Genomic DNA, 11,730 nt, shown 5'->3' with positions numbered 1-11,730 from the left:
CTGCATAACGCAGATTGTTAATAGATCTTCCACCAATCCTGATGCCACAATTCTCCTCATAGAGCCCAGCCTCTCGGATAATCTGCTCTGCATATATATAAGGCAATAAAAAATGGCCTCCAGAAACTTTGGGATTACATGGTCCAGTCCTTAAAGTGTAAAAGAGATGCCTTATATTTGCAAATATCAATCTTATTTCCTCCTGCAGAGACAATCCAAAGGACTGTCAATTTTGATTGGCTAGGCCTGCGTGGTATGTTCATTTGGTCAGGGGAGGCGCAATGAGCTGGGAATGGTTTCAGTACTCTTCTTATAGAACGTGAGTGGTGTGATTCCAAAAGGGAAACAAACCAAACACAACTAGAAACTATAATGAATCTTTTCAAATTCTTATAACAATTAAAATTAGTTATAATTGTCATTGTTACTTGTAGCCAAGTTGACTATGACTCACAGCAAACCTATAAATAGCAACTCTGAACCGTGGCCCTATTCTGCACCAACCTTCCAATGGCCAATATGGTTGATTCCATTGCTAGTTACTTTGCCAATCCATCTTGTTACTCTGTCTCTCTGATCCTCCGCCTTGGAGAGCATGATGTCTTTTTTACAGGGACTGGCTGCTTCTGACACAATGCTCAAAGGATGTGAGATGGAGTTTCACCCTCCTTGCCTCTAAGGAGTAAACTTGCATTTCCTTTAAGACAGATTTGTTTCTCCTTTTGGAAGTCCATGGAATATTTATGACTCTTTGCCAGTTATAATTAATACATGTTTACTATGTTTGTGTTTTTCAGATTATTGCAAATCATCATATGCAGTCTATTTCATTTGCCTCTGGAGGGGATCCTGTAAGTATGAATTAATAAAGTTTCTTTCTATAAAAGTTGAAAGAGGGTCAATGTAAAGCACAGCAATTAATATTTGCTTTTTCTCAATATCTTATTAGATTTTAAAAATAACTACATATAATAAGAAAATATTTCTCACAAAATAGTCTCTGTCATTAATATAAAAATATTTAGATTAGTGAGTGAACTAATCATACTCTGCTGTGTTGTTAGCCATAGAGTTATCTGTGGCTGGACCATGCAGGAGAGGAAGACCCCAGATGAGATGGATTGATACAGTGACTGGGGCAGTGGGGGTTGGTGTGTCAGAATTAGTGAGACTGGCTTAGGACAAGGAACGGTTCAGAGCTGCTGTACACAGGGTCACAATGCATTGCAGGCGACTCAACCAATAACATACTATGACAGGTTTGGAAGCAGGAGTGGCATCCACTTCCTAAACAACATGCCTTTGGAAACTCTATGAACTTTGATAAACGTCGATAGTTATAGAGGGGCTTCAGGCCTTTTGTTCATAGAGTTACTATGAGTCGTGCTCAACTCGCAGGCAATCAACAACAAGTCATAGAATTCAAGTTGTTGTTGTTGTTATGTGCCGTCGAGTTGCTTGCAACTCATAGCGACCCTATGTACAACAGCCCTAAACTCTGCTCTGTCCTGTGCCAATCGCACTGTCTCTGACACACCCTGATTACCCCAGTCACTGAATCAATCTGCCTCATAGAGGGTCTTCCTCTCTTACGCCATCTCTTCACCCTCCCAAGCATGATGTTGCTCTCCAAGGACTGGTCCCTCCTTACAACATGTCCAAAGTATGTCAGACGAAGCTTCAGCATCCTTGCCTCCAAGGAGCAGACTACTTTAACCTTCTCCAGGATGAACCTGTTTGTTTTCTTAGCAGTCCATGGTACATTCAATACTCTTCTCCAGCACCACAGCTCAAAGGCATCAATTCTCCTTCTCTCCTCCCTAGTCATTGTCCAGCTCTCTGATTCATAGCAAGTGATTGCATAGACCATGGCCTTCATAAGGCACACCTTTGACTCCAGAGTGACACCATTGCTCTTCAGTCCACTTTCAGAATTCTTTATATAGAGTTCCAGGCAGAATTTAATAATAATCCTTTGGATTAGGCATATAAAGGCAAACATAGTTCCTGTCAACTAGTACTAAGATTAGATTAGTACTGATATAGGTTGAGCAGCCAGGTTTGCAGAAAGTCATGGAGGCAAAGCTCAGCTGAGAACATGTGTATTCTTTCTGTCAAGAGACACCATGGTGTTCCTTTTCTTTGAATTGTGTGGGATGGAATGGGCACTCTTTAGCCATTCAGTGTTGCAGAATAGAATGTTATTTATAGCCTCCCTACTTCATGATTACTGGACAGGAGCAGAAGAAGAGCAGTAATAAAACTAGAGAATTTATCTGTTACCAATTAAGAAACAAATCTTTTTAAACTGAGAGAGTAGAAGGAGGATTTTGCTCCTCTGACATCATGGGTCTTTGTCTTGTGGCTGTAAACAGATGCAAGGTTTGGAGAGGGAAAAACACAGCTTTCACAATGACTGAACATCAGTTAACATGAAGGAAATGTGTGGAACATATGTGAATCTTGGTTTTGCCCAGAACATGTCACCTTCTCTTCTGCCAAACTTTTAGAAACAAAGTAATGAAATCCAGTTAATTTAAAAGAAAAGAAAATTCAGTTAATCAGTGGGTTTTCTCTTTCCCTCCCATGTCACCATTGGGAGCTTTGGAGGCCTAGTGGGTAAAGAGTTGTATTGCCACTCCAAAGGCATACAGTTTGAATCTACCAGATACTCTGGAAGAAAGATAGGCAAATCTCCTCTTGTGTGATTCACAGCCTCTGAAAACCCACTGGAGGGTCAGCTATGAGTTGGTTCTGAGCTGCTCAGTTATCCACTTTTAGTTTCTCCTTCCAATTGAAGAATAAACTTTAGGCAAAAAAAGCTATATGGTGCCACTGTTGTAGAATGAGGCTGGCATTGGGGTGAGGGTAAGACTGAGAAAAACTGGATGAAATATGTTTATGGCATTGAAGTCTATGGGGGAGAGAATAGTCTAAAAGTATTATATTTTAGGGCATTATTTTTATCGTAGGAGTACGCAATGAGGGTTGCAGAGTGGATTATATTTGGGGGTAGGGGGGGGGGTTTGGGGAGGTGCGGGGGGATTGTGTATCAGTGAGGGAGATTTTCTTTTGCTTTTCAAGGAGAGGAGCAAATTGGGGGGGTTGTGCGGGGAGAAGGATGCAACAATGAATGAATGGAATTCCAAAATCTCTGTAGATGTTCATTGAAATGAAAAATAAACAAACTAAATTAAAATAAAAAAAATCATACAGATATGGATCAATAGTTAAAAACCAAGTTTGACAGCTAATTCCATTGAAAAGCTTTGTTTTGTTTTTAACTTTATGCTTAATATTTAAAAGACTAAAAGGATATTAAAAAACCCTATCCTAAAAGGAAATAAGAGTCTCAAAATTACTCTGTGTGTAATCATTGCTTCATTTAATGTCATCTAAAGTATTCAAACAAATTTCACTACTTGAATGTTGGCTAACTGTGTTTTATACAAAATATGTAACTAAATAGTATTTTGTAGAGCTCTGGTAATCTAGTGGATAGGAAGTTGTGCTGCAAATCCAGTGGTAGGCAAATTGAATCCACCAGGTTTTTAGTTTGCAGAAGAATGATGGGCAGTTTCCTTCCATGAGATCTGTGGCCTTTGAAAACCCACTGGAAGGTCAGGTGTGAGTTGGTTCTGACTTGACTACAATGAGTTGCATTGAAATATTATTTAAATGAACCCATTCTTAAAACACTTCAACAATTACTTTTCTCCACATCAGCATATTGAATATTTTAAATATTTAAAATGGCAATTTAAAAATTTAATTTAGTTTTTAAATGTTAGACCATATTTAATAATAAAATTATATTTAGAATATTTACTATTTAAGCAGGTCAAATCTATTTGGGTTTTACAACTTCTTACATCTTTCAGTCTAAGGTATACTTTCAAATAAATACATTAGTGTCATGATTGCCATCTTTTAAATGGAAATCAGATTTTAAGAGCTTCACCTCTTCTGAGAGTCTTCAGAGAGGGCTAATTGTGGGCTTATCAGAAAACAGGAGACATCTGAGATGGCTGGTTCTTAGCAGTTCTGTTGTAACCATAATGCACTCAGCACAATGTTGGATGTAAATGCTGATCCATTCAGCCTTGTAATCTGTCCTCAACAGCAACACTAAGGGATAATATGTTCAGTAGTAGAGTGAACCTGACCTGAAAATGTCAGGGTTTTTTCTCTCTTTCTAACTCATCATAACTTGGCAGTCCATGAAAAAACTCAAATATGTAAGATTTTTTAAATGAATTCTCTTAGTGTGAAAAAGAATTAGAGGCTTGCCTTAAATTTTCTCTTTTCAAGTTTCAAGGGTGATGTTATTTTAGGATTAAGGAGCAAATCCTCATTTATTCTAGGCATGCACACCCATGCAGTTCCCATCTTATTTCTCCAGAATTCTAATTTTTCTCAGACTGTTTTCATACGCCTTTAGCTTGTTTTTTTTTTCTTCCTTTTTTTCCCCAAACTCACCCAAACATTGCCTCTGCCAAAAACTAATAATAAAGAATATATAGTTACTCTGGGAAAGTTTGTATCTGCTTAACTGAGTGGTGAATGCTCTCAGCAAATGAAGACAAAGCCTACTGATTTGAATTTAAAAGAGAAACTTGGAGCTACTGGAAGCAATGACATAAGAAATCTCCTTGGTGAAGTTTTACCCTCTGGTTAGAGAGGCAGGATGGTACAATGCTAGTCTTTGGATAGTAAATAGCTCCAGCTTCATCTCTTTAAACTTCTGTAACGTATAAAACTTTTTTTCAAGTCAATCCCAAATCACAGCCACCACGCAGGACAGAGCAGAGCGTTCAAGGCTGAAATCTCCATGGAAGCCAACTGCCCCACCTTTCCTCCGCAGAGTGGCTGGTAGATTTGAACTGCTGGCCTTTTGTTAACAACTGAGCACTTAACCACTGTGCCACCAGGGTGTTTTTATTCTCTGTAAAAGGAGAAAGAATCCTTCTTGCCTTACAGTGCTGATGCTTGGAAAGTAAGTAATAAATAGCAATGACCACTGTTATGCAATGAGTCATACTCAGTTTGATGACACCCAATAATAACAACCAATGTTATGCAGGAGGAAAATGGACACTCTCCTCTTGTGCAGTTTATAGCCTCTGAAAACCCCGTAGGGGATCAGCTATGAGTTGGTTCCAACTCAGGGCCCATAGCAACAGCATCACCATTGGGGAATTCTGGGGACCTAGTCTGTAGGGTGTTACCCTGCTAAACGAAAGATGGTACCTCTCTGGTTGTTCAAACCCGCCAGTGGCTTCATGGAGAAAGATGGTTCGACTCCCCTCATGTGATTTACAGCTACCCTGAAAGTTTCTCCCCGTGAGGCAATTCTGACTTGACAGCAGTAAATTTGATGTGTTATTTTTTTTTCTAAATCATTGTTCTTACTAATATCCATATTTGTGGGTTTTGTTTTGATTTTTGCAAAAGGGTTTAAAACTCTCACTGAGTTAACATCACCCACAATCCAATGTAATAACCATCAATTTATCAAATTTTCTCCTCAGATTGTTTAAATACTGGATATTTCTTCTGCTAATGGCCTTTACTCACTCCAACCTTTACTCTCTTGTCACAAGCCATTTACTTGTCTCCCTCCAATATCAGTCTTGAAAACTGGCCCTAGTAGTGAACAGTCCTCTATAAGGAGCCCTGGTATTGCAGTAACTAAACACCTGGATGCTAACTGAGAGGTCAGCAATTGTAACCCACCAGTTGCTCCAAGGGGTATATTACAGTCTGCTTTCCTAAAGATTTCAGCCTTGGAAACTCTATTGAGCAGTTCTACTGCCTTACAGGGTCACTATGAATCAGAATTAACAGCCATAGGCTAATATATATATATATATACACACACACACACATATATATATATATATATATATACACACACACATATACTTTCTCCATTACAAAAATATGTTGCAATATTAAGCACATATTCTTACACTTTTTCCATTTCTAACATTCTGTAAGTTCTCCTCCATTGCTAGTGATGGAATTTTAGAACTGTAATAATGTTGAAGACTGTAATAAAGATAAGAAAACTGAGATCTGGAGACGTCTGTGACTCCTTACCTTCTGGGTGCTGGACAACCTTGCTGGCACCTCATCACCTCTCAGACTTTATAACTTGCAGAAAAGTTCCCAGAAATTGTAACTTTGTTTCTTAATGAGAGTAAAATAAAACCAAGCTTTTAGATATGACCTTATTTAGACAGGAGCTAATTAAAATCTTATTTTGCATGAGCGAAAATTTCTTAGGTATGTTATTTTTTTAAAAAAAAATAACCTAAGACAAGTTCTGCTGACCCTGAGACCCATTTCCTGTATGATTCATTGTGTGTTACTAAGTGATTGTCCTTGAGGGTATTACAAACATGGGCTTTTATTTCCTGCCTGTTGATTGCATCTTCCCTCTGGAGAGTCATACTTGTAATCTGTAAATGGCATTGTGTGTATTTTTCCCCCAAGATCAGAGATAACAAAAAGCATTTTAATTATTAAAATCTTATCATTCATCAGTTTACTGTTTTCAAAAGTCAGAATTGCCAAGTGGCTTTTTTTTTTCCTTTCTTTCTTTTACCAAGTGAGCAGCATATCGCTTTTAATTCCTGGGGGTTTTAATGGATTTTCTCTTAAAAGATGTTTTTCCCCTTGATTTCTATATGTTCCAAGAATTGACTCTATGACAGCCAACAACAAAAATATATACTTGTGAAATAGATGGCTTTTATTTGTTTTTGTTTGTTTTATTGTTGCTTAAATTAGCTTTCACTAATAACCACCAAATGATCATATCTCTTTAAGTAACTTGTTGTCTGGCACACGTAGAATATATCTGAACAAAAGGGAAACACCATCTCATGTTCCAGTTTATAACACCTTCATAATCATGTAACTTCTAGTTATTTTACTTTAAATACGTGAGAGGAACACATTCTCTGATTACTTCATTTTTAGAATTGACTATCAGCTCTAAAAAGTTCTCTACCTGCCCGAGTCTCTTATTTTGAGTGACTTGGTTCACCTCCAAATTTTTAGTCTTTGTATTCTTTCCCCAAAGGGCAGAGAATGTGAACTGCACAGTTGTTAAACTATACAGTATGTATTTGTTTACGTTTCCTTAAATGTATTCTTGTCTTCACAATCCACTCATTTAAAATGCAATCATTTTCCCTTTTTTATAGGATACTACAGACTATGTTGCCTACGTAGCTAAAGATCCAGTTAATCAACGAGGTATGGAAAACACCTTCTACTAGTTTTTTTTTTAAATTACTGATATATGTCAACTTTAAAAAAGGATAAAGTTATTCTTCTTACATACTAAAGAATGAAGACTGCTAGAATGCAATATTGGGTTCCAGAAATATTATGTAAATTGCTGTTGTTATGTGCCATTAATTCACCTGCAATTCAGTGACCCTATGTACAATAGCTCTGAACTAGTCTATCCTGAGCCAGTCTCACTGTCTCCAACACACCTACCCCCATCATCCCAGTTACTCTGTCAGTCCATCTCATCCATGATCTTCCTCTCATGCACTGTCCTTACACCCTTCCAAATATGATGCCCTGCTCCAAGGACTGTGCCCTCCTGGCAACATGCCCAAAGTATGAAGTTTCCCCCTCAAAATTATAAATTCTAAGAGGGTCATAGAGATTCAAAGATGTATTAAGACAACAGCTCTTTGAAGTAGAAATGAATATGGGAAGTTGAGGAGCAAATAAATAGAACATACTACAATGTAAACTATCATCATGACAAAACACTGTCTATTACTGACAGACTGGTGGTGGCTATTTCAAGACATATTGGGATCCACAATTAACACCCTTTGTACCAGCAGTCAGGAGAAAAGGAGATATATTGCCTTGGGCAAGTCTGCTATCAGGGACTCCGAAAAGTGAGAGAGAGTGAAACAGTCAGGTGTTCTCCTGCTGTCCTGTGTACCAGCAGCACCAAGAACAATTAGAAACTTTGAAAGAGGAGACCTGAGAGGCCAGTGGTGTAGAGAGTTGGGGCCCTGCCCCATTGCCCCCACGCCTGATAGAGTGTAGCAGCCAGCCAGAAGATGGTCTCCTGTTGCCCTGCGTACCAGCACCACCAAAGGCAATTACAAACATTAGAAGAGGTAGGTGTAGGCAGGAGAGATTCCCACCAGGCTACTGGAGATCTGAGAGAGCAGATGCACAGAGGTACATGGTGGACCCGCCCTCTTTATCCCTTCCCAGATAGAGAACAACAGCCAGGGAGGACTCGGTCACAGACCACACTGTGGTCCATCAAGGACAATTACAAAGTTTAGAAGAGGCAGGGAACACTCAGGTGAAATTCCTGCAGCACACTGTAGTCCAGAGAAGTGGAAAGACTTCAGGAAAAGTGAACCTTCTCACTGCACAGGACTAGAAAAGACTCCTGGTAAAGGGAGTTGCCCTCTTCCATAAAGGGAACACTTTAAGTCTTCAAATAAGTCATAATATCATAAAATTAAATAGCTATCAACAATTATAAAGGCAAAATAGAAACAACCTAATGTATAACAAGAAAAACTTCACATAATGTCAAGAAAGCAGCAGGCAGCTTCAAATATTGTAAAAACCAAAATAAGTCTTCTTAAAATGCAGAGCGTATTGTTGACCTAATGAATACCCGAGAAAGAGAGAGATGCAGAAGAAATATATTGACATGGAGTCTTATGAACAGCTAGCTACAGGAGAAGGTAAAAAGGATTGAAGAAAGAACGGAAGCCATAAATAAAGTGAATACCCCAGGGGCAGGGATCGGGGGCGGGGGAAATATGTTGGTTTGGAGGTGTATGAACAGCTACAGGAGAAAGTGCAAATGATGGAAGAAAGAATAGAAGTGATAAATAAACCTTATATTCCAGAGACAGGGAGTCAGAAGAAATATACTGACATGGAGGAATATGAACAACTATTGAAGAAATTGCAAAATATGGAAGAAAGAATTGAAACTATAGGTAAAGAGGTACATGTACTTAAAATATCATCACAAGACAGAGAGGGTACAGCCAACACAGTATTGAAAATAACAGAAATGCATAAAAGTGTAAGCCCGGATATCAAGACCAAAATGGCAGAAGTTTCCAATATCCTCCTAGAGGGACAAAAAAGCAGAACAGAAGAGACGAAACAGGGAATCAGTGAAAGAGAAGGCAGGAACCTCAATGGGAACAGACTAGAAGGGAAAAACAGACAAGAGACAGAAGGAAAATGAAGAAAACTTTAGAGTAATGTGGGATAACATCAAAAAGAACAACATAAGTATGATTGGAATTTCAGAACATGATGGGGGCAGGGAAAGTACTGTAAAAATTGTGGAAAAGGTACTAGAAGAAAACTTCTTAGGCATTATAAAGAATGAGGAAATCCACATTCAAGAAGCTCAGTGAACTCCAAACAGGCTAGACCCAAAAAGAAAAACATCAAGACCTATCATAATCAAGATCTCCAAAATCAAAGATAGGGACAAAATACTAAAAGCAGTGCAAGAAAAACAGAGAATCATCTACAAAGGAGAACCAATTAGGTTAAGTTCTGATTTCTCAGCACAAACTACACAAGCAAGAAGACAATGTGATGGCATGTATAGAAAGTTGAAAGAAAACAATTGCCAGCTGAAGATCTAGTACCCAGCAAAGTTGTCCATCAAGTATGATGGAGAAATTAGATTATTTTGCAGAAAAACAGGAACTTAAGGAATTTGTGAAAACAAGAGCAACTCTATAAGAAATTCTAAGGGAAGTTCTACACAGAGACATGAAAGGAAATGAGATGGACCAAAGTAATCAGAAACAACAGAAAATGAAAGAGCAAAATGATAACAATACAACCTGGCCTGTCAATGACCACATTTAAGTGAATGGATTAAATGCACAAATTAAGAGAAAAAGAGCAGCAGAATGGATTAAAAAAACAAAGCCCATTAATATGTTGCCTACAAAAGACACATCTAAGAAACAAGGGAAAAGACAGACTAAAACTCAAAAGAATGGGAAAAAAATTTATGAAGCAAATGCCACCCACTAAAAAGCAGAAGTGGCAATACTAATCTCTGATAAAATAGACTTCAGGATGAAAACTACCATAAAAGATAAGGACGTACACTGTATAATGATTAAAGATACAATAGATCAAGAAGACATAACCTTGGTCAATATATACGTGCACCAAGTGATTGACCTGCAAAATACATAAAAATAGTGGTTAACAGACTTGAGTAAAGAAACAGACAGCACCACCATAGTAGTAGAAAAATTTAACACAGCAGCTGTCACCAAAGGATAGGTCAACTCGAAAGAAATTTAACAAAGATGCAGAAGGTCTAACTTATATAATCAGCCAATTTGACCTTATGGATGTATTCAAGGTACTACATCCAAATAAAAGTCAGTTTATTTTTTTTTTCAAGAACACATGGTGCATTCTCCTGAATTGATCATCTATTGGGCTACAAAGCAAGCCTCACCAAATAAAAAGACTTTGAAATAATACAAAATATCTTCTCAGACAATAATGTCATAAAACTAGAAATTAACGACAAGAAGGTTAAGTTCATAAAATCACTCATGTGGAAGCTAAATAATACACTGCTAGAATATGATTGGCTTATAGAAGTAATAAAAAATGAAATAAAAAAACTTCCTTGAAATAAGTAAAAATACATATACCAAACCCTCTGGGATATAGCTAAAACAATCCTCAGGGAATTAATAGCTATTGCTATGAAAAAAGGAAAAAGCAAAATTAATGACCTAACTTAACACCTCTTTCACATAGAAAAAGACAACCCCACAGCCTCTAGAAGAAAGGAAATTATAAGGACAGAACTGAAATCAATAAGATGGAAAACAAAAACAAAACCATCAGCAAGACCAGCACCTGGTTTTTTGAAAGGGTCAATTAAATTGACAAACCGTTGTTAAACTTAACAAAAGAAAAGAAAGAGAAGACACAGAGAGATAATAGAGGTATTATTACAACAGAACCAGATGCAATTAAATTGACAATGTTGGAATATTATAAAAAGCTTTACTCCAATAAATTTGAAAACCTAGAGGAAATGGACAAATTCCTTGAAACTCACACTCTACCCAGATAGACAGCTGTAAAACACTTGAACAGATCCATCACAAAAGAAAAAATCGAGCAGATCATAAAAAGACCCCTGCACAAAAAATGTCCTGGCCCAGGCAGTTTCACAGCTGAATTCTACCAAACATTTAGAGAAGAACTATCACCAGTTCTACTTAAATTATTTTTAATAAACAGGAAAAGAAGGACTACTTCACAAGTCATTCTATGGAACAAGCATAACCCTAATATTAAATCAGGCAAAGCCATTACCAAATAAGAAAACTATAGACCAATATCTCTCATGGATATGTTGTTGTTGTTATATGCCATCAAGTAAGTCACTTGTGACTCACAGCAACCCTATGTACAACAGCCCTAAACTCCGCTCTGTCCTGTGCCAATCGCACTGTCTCCGACACTCCCATCCCAATTACCTCAGTCACTGAATCAATCCACCTCATAGAGGGCCTCCTGCGCTGTCCCTCCACCCTCCCAAGCATGATGTCCTTCTCTAAGGACCAGTCTCTCCTCACAACATGTCCAAAGTATGTTAGACGGAGCCTCAGAATCCTTGCCTCCAAGGAGCCACCTGGTTTAACCCTT

The 11,730-nt window shown here is 37.9% G+C and overlaps 1 protein-coding gene across 1 annotated transcript in view; it reads left to right on the top strand.

The window, feature by feature from the left end:
- Positions 1–11,730, top strand: part of SHC4 (SHC (Src homology 2 domain containing) family, member 4) — a 164,776-nt gene that overhangs the window by 110,994 nt on the left and 42,052 nt on the right. The window contains exons 5-6 of the mRNA XM_006895298.1: positions 798–851; positions 7,215–7,266. Of these exons, the coding sequence (XP_006895360.1) occupies positions 798–851; positions 7,215–7,266 (106 nt within the window). The remainder of the gene's footprint in view (positions 1–797; positions 852–7,214; positions 7,267–11,730) is intronic.

The sequence above is a fragment of the Elephantulus edwardii genome, unplaced genomic scaffold, assembly GCF_000299155.1.
Source record: "Elephantulus edwardii isolate Elephantulus edwardi_28Jun2011 unplaced genomic scaffold, EleEdw1.0 scaffold00164, whole genome shotgun sequence".
In the NCBI taxonomy this organism is placed as follows: Eukaryota; Metazoa; Chordata; class Mammalia; order Macroscelidea; family Macroscelididae; genus Elephantulus; species Elephantulus edwardii.
The sequence above is the reverse complement of the archived record's forward strand: the minus strand, read 5'-3'. Positions and strand labels throughout refer to the sequence as shown.